The 12823-nt window shown below is 35.4% G+C and overlaps 1 protein-coding gene across 1 annotated transcript; it reads right to left on the bottom strand.

Annotated features, from left to right (window-relative positions):
- Positions 1-218: 218 nt before the first annotated feature.
- Jhbp11 (Juvenile hormone binding protein 11) lies at positions 219-12056 on the bottom strand. Its single transcript, XM_067763201.1, has 5 exons — positions 11870-12056; positions 1217-1309; positions 985-1141; positions 789-922; positions 219-732 (listed from the first exon to the last, which is right to left on the bottom strand). The coding sequence occupies exons 1-5, from the start codon at positions 11970-11972 to the stop codon at positions 386-388; spliced, it is 834 nt and encodes a 277-aa protein (XP_067619302.1). The 5' UTR covers positions 11973-12056; the 3' UTR covers positions 219-385.
- Between the last annotated feature and the right edge of the window lie 767 nt (positions 12057-12823).

Genomic DNA, 12823 nt, shown 5'->3' with positions numbered 1-12823 from the left:
TTTACTCAAGTTATCGTGCTTACAGGCATGGCTAAATGAATTTCTTTTTTCACCCAGATCATTTTGATATATAGAAGTCTATATCTATCTCGATTGGTTTATGCCGTTACGGATTACCGTTATGCGAACAAAGTTAATATACTCTGTGAGCTCTGCTCAGCTGAGTATAAAAACTAAACTACTACTAAACAAAATCAGTAAAAATAACGCTGTCCATATTCGTCTCCAACATTCTTACTTCCGGTTTTTATTATCTTTTACTTGCTTTTTTTCTTCATGGTTCTGAGCGAAAAATTTTCGAACATATGGGTACTTTGTTAAAATAATACGTTTTATATTTCTATGTTAATTTCTTACAACCTAAACACTGCAAACGCCACAGACTTTACTGTTCCTTCTTTTTTCCATACAATTGCTCCGATGTTGGTATGTCTTCCACAAAAAAGTTGGCTGGTATCAAATTGAATAACTTTTGCAAAATATCCAGTAGAGTTGTCTCAACAGTTTTTGTGACAAGCGGTCGTAATGCCTCAAAGAAATCACGCCAGTTTTCATTGAAGAAGAGATTTGTGCTGCGTTCCACTTCTTTACTATTGCCATTGAAAATATTCTCAAAATTTGTTTTAACACCACCCGGATTCAGATCGATGCGTATTTTTGTGACGTTATAGAAAGTGAAACCACCTTTTTCGTAGAGACGTGTTTTAGTGCGCATCAAAATATTCAATTTATCTAAGGAATGAAATAATTTAGCAAATTTTGCATTAGATTTCTCATATCTTATTTACCGATTTCAATAAACATACGACCAGCACCATTCAATGGAATTAATAGAATCTTTCCTGCCATTTTGTAATGTCCATCTAAACGCAGCTTAGGTATATAAATTTTCGTTTCCCAACTGTAGTCCTTCTTGCTTACCCTAAATAAAAATTAAAATATATAATAAATATAATAAACGTGTATAATTTTCTTCAAACTCACCTACTTTCTTTTATAACCAATTTCGATAGTCCCGTTGCTATCATATTGGTTAAATTGGCACGCAATTGGACTGCACCTTGATTATCCTGTGCGAACTGTATTTCCTTAGTTTTTAAAGGATCAAAAGGACCAATTACTTCCGTTATCTCGGGAATGCCTTAAAAAATTATATTTTTGTTTTATAATAACTGCGTTATATTAAACAAAATTTTATTTTAAATAAAAAGCTCACCTATGCTCAACTGATCCATTAACTTTTGTATGCTGGCTGTGGAACATTTTACGAATTCTGGATCATTGATTCTACATGTTTGTAAATAAGAAGCTGAAATTAATAAAACACATACAAAGATTATTAAATATTTTTTCAAAAACAATACAAAGAACAACAAGTAAGGAAGGTTAAGTTCGGGTGTAACCGAACATTACATACTCAGTTGAGAGCTATGGTGACAACATAAGGGAAAATAACCATGTAGGAAAATGAACCGAGGGAAACCCTGGAATGCGTTTGTATGACATGTGTATCAAATGAAAGGCATTAAAGAGTATTTTATGAGGGAGTCGGCCATAGTTCTATAGGTGGACGCCATTTAGGGATATAGCCATAAAGGTGGATCAGGGTTGACTCTAGAATGCGTTTGTACGATACGGGTATCAAATGAAAGGTGTTAATGAGTATTTTAAAAGGGAGTAATCCTTAGTTCCATAGGTGGACGACGTTTCGAGATATCGCCATGAAGGTGGACCAGGGGTGACCCTAGAATTTGTTTGTACAATATGGCTATCATAAGAAAGGTGTTAATGAGTATTTTAAAAGGGAGTGATGCTTAGTTCCACAGGTGGACGCTGTTTCGAGATATCGCCATAAAGGGGGACCAGGTGTGACCCTAGAATTTGTTTGTACGATATGGGTATCAAATTAAAGGTATTAATGAGGGTTTTAAAAGGGAGTGGTGGTTGTTGTATAGGTGGTCGCCTTTTCGAGATATCGCCACAAAGGTGGACCAGGGGTGACCCTAGAATTTGTTTGTACAATATGGGCATCAAATGAAAGGTGTTAATGAGTATTTTAAAAGGGAGTGGGCCTTAGTTCTATAGGTGGACGCCGTTTCGAAATATCGCCATAAAGGTGGACCAGGGGTGACTCTAGAATGCGTTTGTATGATATGGGTATCAAATTAAAGGTATTAATTAGGGTTTTAAAAGGGAGTGGTGGTTGTTGTATAGGTGGTCGCATTTTCGAGATATCTCCATAAAGGTGGACCAGGGGTGACCCTAGAATTTGTTTGTACAATATGGGTATCAAAAGAAAGGTGTTAATGAGTATTTTAAAAGGGAGTAATGCTTAATTCCATAGGTGGACGACGTTTCGAGATATCGCCATAAAGGTGGAGCAGGGGTGACCCTAGAATTTGTTTGTACAATATGGGCATCAAATGAAAGGTGTTAATGAGTATTTTAAAAGGGAGTGGGCCTTAGTTCTATAGGTGGACGCCGTTTCGAAATATCGCCATAAAGGTGGACCATGGGTGACTCTAGAATGTGTTTGTATGATATGGGTATCAAATGAAAGGTGTTAATGAGTATTTTAAAAGCGAGTAATCCTTAGTTCCATAGGTGGACGCCTTTTCGAGATATCGCCATAAAGGTGGACCAGGGGTGACCCTAGAATTTGTTTGTACAATATGGGCATCAAATGAAAGGTGTTAATAAGTATTTTAAAAGGGAGTGGGCCTTAGTTCTATAGGTGGACGCCGTTTCGAAATATCGCCATAAAGGTGGACCAGGGGTGACTCTAGAATGTGTTTGTATGATATGGGTATCAAATTAAAGGTATTAATTAGGGTTTTAAAAGGGAGTGGTGGTTGTTGTATAGGTGGTCGCATTTTCGAGATATCTCCATAAAGGTGGACCAGGGGTGACCCTAGAATTTGTTTGTACAATATGGGTATCAAAAGAAAGGTGTTAATGAGTATTTTAAAAGGGAGTAATGCTTAATTCCATAGGTGGACGACGTTTCGAGATATCGCCATAAAGGTGGAGCAGGGGTGACCCTAGAATTTGTTTGTACAATATGGGTATCAAAAGAAAGGTGTTAATGAGTATTTTAAAAGGGAGTAATGCTTAGTTCCATAGGTGGACGCCGTTTCGAGATACCGCCATAAAGGTGGACCAGGGGTGACTCTAGAATTCGTTTGTGCAATATGGGTATCAAACGAATGGTGTTAATGAGTATTTTAAAAGGGAGTGGGCCTTAGTTCTATAGGTGGACGCCGTTTCGAAATATCGCCATAAAGGTGGACCAGGGGTGACTCTAGAATTTGTTTGTACAATATGGGTATCAAAAGAAAGGTGTTAATGAGTATTTTAAAAGGGAGTAATGCTTAGTTCCATAGGTGGACGCCTTTTCGAGGTATCGCAATAAAGGTAGACCAGGGGTGACTCTAGACTTTGTTTGTACGATATGGGTATCAAATGAAAGGTGTTAATGAGAGTTTTAAAAGGGAGTGGTGGTAGTTGTATATGTGAAGGCGTTTTCCAGATATCGACCAAAATGTGGACCAGGGTGACCCAGAACATCATCTGTTGGATACCGCTAATTTATTTATATATTATTTCGCCCTGCAGAACTTTTTCATTTTCTTCTACTTAATAAGGTAGGTGTCACAACCATTTTATAAAGTTTTTTCTAAAGTTATATTTCGCGTCAATAAACCAATCCAATTACCTCACCATGTTTCATCCCTTTTTTCGTATTTGGTATAGATTTATGGCATTTTTTCATTTTTCGTAATTTTCGATATCGAAAAAGTGGGAGTGGCCATTGTCGGATTTCGTTCATTTTTCATACCAAGATAAAGTGAGTTCAAGTAAGTACGTGAACTAAGTTCATTAAAGATATGTCGATTTTTGCTCAAGTTATCGTGTTAACGGCCATGCGGAAGGACAGACGAACGTCTGTGTATAAAAACTGTGCGTGGCATCAACCGATTTCGCCCGTTTGCACAGAAAACAGTTAAAATCATAAAATCTATGCCCCCACCAAATATCAAAAGGATTGGTCAATTTTTGTTCGACTTATGGCGTTAAAAGTATCCTAGACAAATTAAATGAAAAAGGGCGGAGCCACGCCCATTTTGAAATTTTCTTTTATTTTTGTATTTGTTGCACCATATCATTACTGGAGTTGAATGTTGACATAATTTACTTATATACTGTAAAAATATTAAATTTTTTGTTAAAATTTTACTTAAAAATTTTTTTTTTTTAAAAGTGGGCGTGGTCCTTCTCCGATTTTGCTAATTTTTATTAGGCATACATATAGTAATAGGAGTAACGTCCCTGCCAAATTTCATCATGATATCTTCGACGACTGACAAATTACAACTTGCAAAATTTTAAATTACCTTCTTTTAAAAGTGGGCGGTGCCACGCCCATTGTCCAAAATTTTACTAATTTTCTATTCTGCGTCATAAATTCAACTCATCTACCAAGTTTCGTCGCTTTATCTGTCTTTGATAATGAATTATCGCACTTTTTCGGTTTTTCGAAATTTTCGATATCGAAAAAGTGGGCGTGGTTATAGTCCGATATCGTTCATTTTAAATAGCGATCTGAGGTGAAAATTTACTCAAGTTATCGTGTTAACGGACGGACGGACGGACATGGCTCAATCAACTTTCGATCCTGATTATTTTGATATATGGAAGTCTCGATTCCTTTATATATGTACAACCAACCGTTATCCAATCAAACTTAATATACTCTGTGAGTTCTGCTCAACTGAGTATAAAAACTTCAAATGTTAACAATATTTGAGCTTTAATTTGAAGCAATTCAAGGCCAATTTTGATTCTATATATTGGCTGCTGATAATTATCTGCAATTTTGGGATTGATGCCGTTTCAAAACGCCCCATCTTTAGCAATCTTTTGAAAAGTGCTCTACAGCAGTAAACAGAAGAACAACAGTGGCCACCATGTATGGTGGTTGCGTGCCCTGTCTACGCACCGAAGATCCTCGGTTGAATTCCCAGACAAAGCAATATCAAAAATTTAGAAACAAGTGTTTTGAATTAGAGAAAAGATTTTCTTGGCGAGGTCGTCCCTCGGCAGTTATTTGGCAAACACTCGGAGTGTATTTCTGCCATGAAAAGCTTCTGAGTGAAAACTCATCTGCCTTGCAGATGCCGCTAGGAGTAGGCGTAAAACATGTAGCTCCCGTACCATAACTTTGTTGGAAAAATTAAAAAGATAACGGCGTAAATCGGAAAAGAAACTCGGCCAAAAACCTTTTCGGAGGTTATCGCGCCTTGTATTTATTCATTTAGTCACTTTCGATAAATTTCGAAAATTGGGGGAATTTTTACGAGAATTTCTATATTTTTTTATGGAATTCTCTGAATTCATAAATTTTTAATCTGATAAAGTACAAGTCACTCAAAAATCGCATTGATTGACAATCTTTTTGCTGAAGAATGTTTTAGATTTTCCTACATACAAAATGTGAAAGATATTTTTCAAACGGAAGAAGATCTGAAACACCTTTAAACTAAAAAAAATCAGAAAAATCCAAATAAAAAATTCGAAATTTCGTTTTCCAAATTACTTTGCATAGTTTTAGCAACAAAATTCATGGATGTTTTTTCTTGAAATATCAAAAATGAAAAAATGACTTTGATTGAGGGAATTTAAAAAAAAAACGAAATTTTCTGTGCTATTTTTCTGCTCGCTGCTGTATATTATGATTTATTTGCAGACCGATCTATTTCATGAACTTTTTCAAAAATGGGGTACGTACAATACGTGCTCAACTTAGATATGTAAAACTTATAAGGTTGGGATGCTTCCTGAGATAGGTCGTTTTTTGATCTAATTCCGAATTTTTAAAGAGTTTTTCCATACAATAACTAATATATTATAATTCATAAATAAATTTGTTTTTATTAGTATTGAAGGAATTTTTTTAACTTACAGATTGTCTATATACACATATTAAGATACATACATATGAGTCATTCCACAGTAACAGAAGGCAACATTTTAACTAATTTCTGCTTAGTTATTTCAATATGCTTTCAGATTTTTGATTCTCGAAAATAAATTTAGAATTTATTTATTAAGGCCGGTACGAGTTCGCCTAAATTTGAGGTACCTGAACTAATATTCCACTGGAACTTTCCAGTATTGCAGCAATTTAAGAAAAAACTGTCAAATCTCGGCGAGTTGATTTGAAAAACTAAATTGTTTGTTCGCGAGGAAAATTATTTCCAAAATATGCATTTGAGACTTGTATGTGTAGGCATGCCCCAGCAGGACAGGGGTTAATGGAGAGTAAGTAGCATATACTGATTTTTATACACAGACTGTGAGTGGCTAGATACTTTAAAAAATCTAGAAAAGCAAACGAAACAGGAAATAGAAAAGAACATGTATACGCCCTGTCAAACAGATGCCTTATGAAAGCACTGAGGGCACATATTGTCTGTACAATTTTTACTGTATCGACACCGAAATTTGCGATTGTTGCTGTTGTATTAACAGTGCTTCGCCCCATTCAATGGGCACGACCACCCACAAATTATCATCAAAGTCTTCTAACGGGTGTCCAAGGAAACTTGTTGTTTCAACAGGGGCGGACCATAGGGAGAGTAGTATGTAAATACCAGTTCTAACTCAAATGGTGCAAGGAAAAATGTGCAAGGAAAAGTATATATACACCGACACACATATATACGTTTTTTCGGTTTGTGTTCTGGCTGATCTTCCGCTAGGTGGCGCATCCATGTGTGTGTGTGTGTGTGTGTGTGTATGTGAACTTTGTCAACCCAGCAAAAAATCGACCGAATGATACTGATCAGGTACTGATCTGATCAGTATCAATTCAGTATCTGATCAGTATCAGACCAGTATCTGCTCAGTCTGATCAGATACGGATCTGATACTGTTCAGTCGCTCGATTTTTTGCTGGGTTCACAAAGTTCACACACACACACACACACACATGGATGCGCCACCTAGCGGAAGATCAGCCAGAACACAAACCAAAAAACGTATGCGCCACCTAGCGGAATTGTTTTGCTGTATATATGTGTGTCGGTGTGTATATACTTTTCCTTGCACATTTTTCCTTGCACCATTTGAGTTAGAACTGGTATTTACATACTAATAGGGAGATAGGTGTTAGAGGCTTAGGTTCCACATTACAATTGAAATTTTCGATTCGATTTATATGTATATCGTAAACGACGTACTAAAAATTGTTAACTCCGCTTCTCACTCAACGCGACTTTTTGGTATTTACGGCATGAGAAACGAAGGTAAAAGGAGAGTGTGCTCTCAATGTCCAGAATAGCTTGCTTTTTTCTATTAAACAAGCAATGGCCATCAAACTTTGTCCTGTATTATTTTCCTTGAATAATGTAGAGCCGGTGAGTTACGAATTTTCAATAAAAACAGTCTCTGCAAAGCTCGCAAGATTTTTCTTAGGCATGCCAATTCACCACTGACTTTCTAGGTATATTCAAACATTTTTTCGGGACTCTTGAAATGTTCACACACCTTTTGTTGCCTTAATGTTTCATTTTGCCACTGATACAAATAATCTAAAGCACCAAGCCGCGGGGTATTTGGTGATTGCCTGTTTTGGGTGTAATATTGACGCCGTTGTTTCGAACCATGGCTCAATTATATGGTTGGCTCGTCTCATCAGCTCATTTTATTTTTATCATTGCATGGTCGATGGGATTGTCAAAAGGAGATGGCAAACTCAAAATGAAACCAACACATTGACAACATTTTCTTACCACACACAAAAACTGCTATGTTTTGTGTTTTCATTTCATTCCATTCGCCTAATACCAATACACACATTTTGACAATTTGAACAGACATAATTTGTTGCTGTACAGATGAGCCAACCATATAGTTGAACCATGTTTCGAACCATTCTACTTAATAATTTCGGTAATGAAATTTAAAGAGTTCAGTGGAGTAAAACTTAGAAACAGTAAGTGTAGACGTCTTCTTTTACGTATGACTCAATTTTCATAATGCAGCACTAAAATTGTGTCGAACAAATTTGCCTAACTTTCGGTGGAGGATATAAGCTTCACGTTCGTGCTCTGAACTTCTGCCCGTCATATTTTGCACTTTAGTATTTTTTCATTACTACTTGTGTTACCTTAATGAATATGGCTTGAGGAGCGAAAACATTTAGAAGCCATCTTAAATACTCACAAGTTTAAGTTCTTCTTAAATTGAGATGTCGCTTTGATGGTCAGCGCAGTATGGGCTTTGTTTTTTTGTTGAAACTTTTCAAACAATTAGCTAGCATAATTCTTTTTCTTTTTGACAAACATTTTTGAATCAAAACTTTAAATCACCATTTGGTTGCTGCTCGGTTCAGATTACATAAAGATTTTTCCTGTAAATTGTACAGAACTTTTTTGAAGACTCTAGTTCATTTGATTAGTCTTCGTCTCCTAGTTCCTCCGGACCTATCTTCCTTTCCTTTCATCTCCCTTTTTACTTATTTTCTCCTCTTTGTTTCCACTTCAATCGGTGATTACATTGAAACAGTTTTATTGCTGGATGCCCTCATAAACCTATGAAATAGTGTTACTGACGAATTATATCATAATAATTGGTGGAGCTGGCGAGTACGACAACAGCGCCGAGAAAAATGAATTATTCTAGCCTGTTCCACTAACTGGCCTTTAATCAAGGAAATATCTCGATTACGAATGCCCGCGCGCTGAAATACAGAGGGTCATCGGTGGATGTAGACTATATCGAACGTCTTTAACTATTAGTGCCGTATATTCTACTGATCCTTCTTAACGCACTGTTCAGTAAGTGTGAGTTTAGAAATGTACATTTCTCTTTCATACAAATTATATGAAAAAAGTGTGCATATAAAACAGACACTTAATGAATCTACCCTCTGTATTGCGTATTTTATATGAATGACTCAATACGGCAGCATGAACACTAGGGTAAAGTGATACCCTATGGATTTTTTTTTTTGTAATGGCCTAACAATGAAAAGTTGCCTTTATAAGACTTAACCAAAACCGCCAAATATTATTTTCGTAGAATGGCGTTTTGAGGTGCCCCCAGCCCTAAGAAGTTGAGCAAAATAATCGCGATTTTACAAAACTCATAATAGTATGTTTCTAATCAAGTGTATAAGTAAAAGTTTTACTGGCACATACTAGGCCATTAAAATCAGTTGGATTTGAAATCAATGAGCACAATAACAACAAGCGAAAGTAAATCAATCCTAAAAAAAACAACAAAAAAAATTTTTTGTACCTACCGTCTTTTTCAAAGTTTAGTTGCGTTAGGGCACCTCTAAATACACGATGAGTGAAATAAAAAAATTCTACCTTATTTCTGGTCTAGAAAGGTAACTTTTTGGAGGTCAGCCAAAAGCGATTTCGAAAAAAAATAAATTCACTCCACCCTAATGAACACACCTCGGGTTAGTTCGAGTGGTGCCAGGGCAAATCATCCTGTGAGAGGAACATACTACATAAAACACTAAAATTAAAGATATTTGCTATATCATTCAAGTGGAATATTTTTTAGAAAGCGACTATGTGTCCGTAATTTTTAATTCTTTTTGTTAAATGAAGTAAAACAGCAGAAAAAAATAGAAATTTACGTACTGATTTTCTGGCAAAAGCGGATAGCACTTTTTATATTCAGTTGAGCAGAGCTCCCAGAGTGTATTAACTTTGTTCGCATAACGGTACTCCGTAATGGCATAAACTAATCGAGATAGATATAGACTTCTATATATAAAAATGATCTGGGCGAAAAAAGAAATTTATTTAGCCATGTCCGTCCGTCCGTCCGTAAACACGATAACTTGAGAAAATTTTGAGGTATCTTGATGAAATTTGGTACGCAGGTTTCTGGGTACTCATCTCAGACTATTTAAAATGAATGAAATCGGACTATAACCACGCCCACTTTTTCGATGTGGAAAATTTTGAAAAATACAAAAAGTGCGATAATTCATACCAAAGACGGATAAAGCGATGAAACATGGTATGTGGGTTGACCTCGTTACGTAGAATAGAAAAATAGTAAAATTTTGGACATTGAGCGTGGCACCGCCCACTTTTGAAAGAAGGTAATTTGAAAGTTTTGCAAGCCGTAATTTGGCAATTGTTGGAGATATCATGATGAAATTTGGCAAGAGCCGTTACTCTTATTCCTGTATGTATGCTAAATAAAAATTAGCAAAATCGGAGAACGAACACGCCCACTTAAAAAAAAAATTTTTAAGTCAAATTATAACAAAAAATTGAATATCTTTACAGTATATAAGTAAATTATGTCAACATTCAACTCCAGTAATGATAAGGAGCAACAAAATACAAAAATAAAAGATAATCTCAAAATGGGCGCGGCTCCGCCCTTTTTCATTTAATTTGTCTAGAATACTTTTATTGCCATAAGTCGAACAAAAATTAACCAATAGTTGTGAAATTTGGTAGGAGCATAGATTCTATGACGGTAACTGTTTTCTGTGAAAATGGGCTAAATTGGTTGAAGCCACGCCCAGTTTTGATACACAGTCGACCGTATGTCCTTCCGCTCGGCCCTTGACATAATAACTTGAGCAAAAATCGATATATCTTTACTAAACTTAGTTCACGTACTTATCTGAACTCACTTTATCTTGGTATAAAATATGGCCGAAATCCGGCTGTGACTACGCCCACTTTTTCGATATCGAAAATTACGAAAAATGAAAAAAAAAATGCCATAATTCTATACCAAATATGAAAAAAGGAATGAAACATGGTAATTGGATTGGGTTATTGACGCAAAATATAACTTTAGAAGAAACTTTGTAAAATGGGTGTGATACCTTCCATATTAAGTAGAATAAAATGAAAAAGTTCTGCAGGGCGAAATCAAAAGCCTTTGGAATCTTGGCAGGAACACTGTTCGTTGTATTACATATATAAATAAATTAGCGGTACCCGACAAATGATGTTTTGGGTCACCCTGGTCCACATTTTAGTCGATATCTCGAAAACGCCTTCACATATAAAACTAAGGGCCACTCCCTTTTAAAACCCTCATTAATACCTTTAATTTGATACCCATATCGTACAAACACATTCTAGAATCACCCCTGGTCCACCTTTATGGCGATATCTCGAAAAGGCGTCCCCCTACAGAACTAAGGCACACTTCCATTTAAAATACTCATCAACACCTTTCGTTTGATACCCGTATCGTACAAACACATTCTAGAGTCACCCCCGGTCCACCTTTACGGCGATATCTCGAAAAGGCTCTACCTATAGAACTAAGGCCCACTCCCTTTAAAAATACTCATTAACACCTTTCATTTAACACCCTTATCGTACAAACACCCCTGGTCCACCTTTATGGCGATATCTCGAAATGGCGTCCACCTATAAAACTATGGCCTACTCCCTTTTAAAATACTCTTTAATACCTTCCATTTGATACCCATGTCATACAAACACATTCCAGGGTTACCCTATGTTCATTTTCCTACATGGTGACTTTCCCTTATTTAGTCTCCAAAGCTCTCAGCTGAGTATGTAATGTTCGGTTACACCCGAACTTAGCCTTCCTTACTTGTTTAATTTTAAGAAATTTATTTTGATATTTATATTTAATTTTCTATTTTATCTTTTCTTGTTTTGGTTTCTTAATTATTTTCGGAACTTTCGCTTTTACTTAAATTTTTTTTCTAATTGTTTATTTATTTTTGCATTATTTTGCAAGTTAACGCCACACAATACAACAACCACAAACTACTTCGCAGTTTCCAATTTGCTTCCCATATTAATTAATGGGCTACTCCTTTTCATACACTTCCACTTACGTTTTTCTGCATAATAATCCAAGCTGCATACACCCGTCACACATGCAAGCACAACTATCAAAAGTCCTTTAAGCACAGGCGATCTGCCCGCAAAGACAGACATTGTTATTATTTTTCCAAGTAGAAAATAAATCGAAAATTAAATCAGCGTTTTAGTAACGAGAAGATAAACGCGACTGTGGTCAACCTTAAAACGGTAGAGCAGTTTTATAAATTCGATATTAATAAAAATGCATTACTTGACTCACTTTCAGGGATCGTAAGAGTTAAAAGTTGTATATATTGCATGTATATATATGTACATACGCTAAACAATAATGTTATCGATATTCATATAAAATCCGCTACCACAAAAATATTTGCATATAGAAATAAATTTATCTGAACAAATACAAAAAAAAAAATAAATTTTCTTTTAAATATATACATATAAATTTTCGATGGAATTGTAAACTCAACAAACATTAAAAAGTTAAAATATTTATCGTTAAAAAAATATAAATCAATTCATTTGTCGATAATCTGTGTAATAACTAACGTATTGATGTATTTCTTTTGTAGGTGGCATTAACCCCTCAGTATGATTTTTTTTAAATATAAATTTTTATTAGCAACTGTTATTTGCAATCCCTGCATACATCGCTGTTTTTATTGGTACTTACATGCCTGCTAATATAAAATAGATACCTTGTTATAGAGCTGGATTTCGTTTCGATTCTTAATCGATTTAATCGATCTTTTTTTAGAAATGTAGAATCGATTTTTTTTTTAAATCGTTCGATTCTTTAGGCATCGAAGTTTGCATCACTATCTACTTTACGAATGCTTCAGGAAATACATATTCTGTAATTTTTGTTTTTATAAATTTAGCTTTATTGTATTGGTGGCTTCAAGGGAAAGGAGAAAGTTGAAGAAATTTCTTCGCACTTCTGCTAAGGAATATATCGAACATGT

The sequence above is a fragment of the Eurosta solidaginis genome, chromosome 1, assembly GCF_040869045.1.
Source record: "Eurosta solidaginis isolate ZX-2024a chromosome 1, ASM4086904v1, whole genome shotgun sequence".
Lineage (NCBI taxonomy): Eukaryota > Metazoa > Arthropoda > Insecta > Diptera > Tephritidae > Eurosta > Eurosta solidaginis.
Note: the sequence above shows the minus strand (reverse complement) of the source record. Positions and strands in the feature narration are given on the sequence as shown.

Excerpts from the sequence above, each read along its gene's own strand:
- Jhbp11 (XM_067763201.1), bottom strand. The coding sequence starts at position 11,972 with ATGTCTGTCTTTGCGGGCAGATCGCCTGTGCTTAAAGGACTTTTGATA. Across the intron at positions 1,310-11,869 it reads GGATTATTATGCAGAAAAAC|CTTCTTATTTACAAACATGT; the intron begins GTAAGTGGAAGT and ends TATTAATTTCAG. Across the intron at positions 1,142-1,216 it reads AATGGATCAGTTGAGCATAG|GCATTCCCGAGATAACGGAA; the intron begins GTGAGCTTTTTA and ends TAATTTTTTAAG.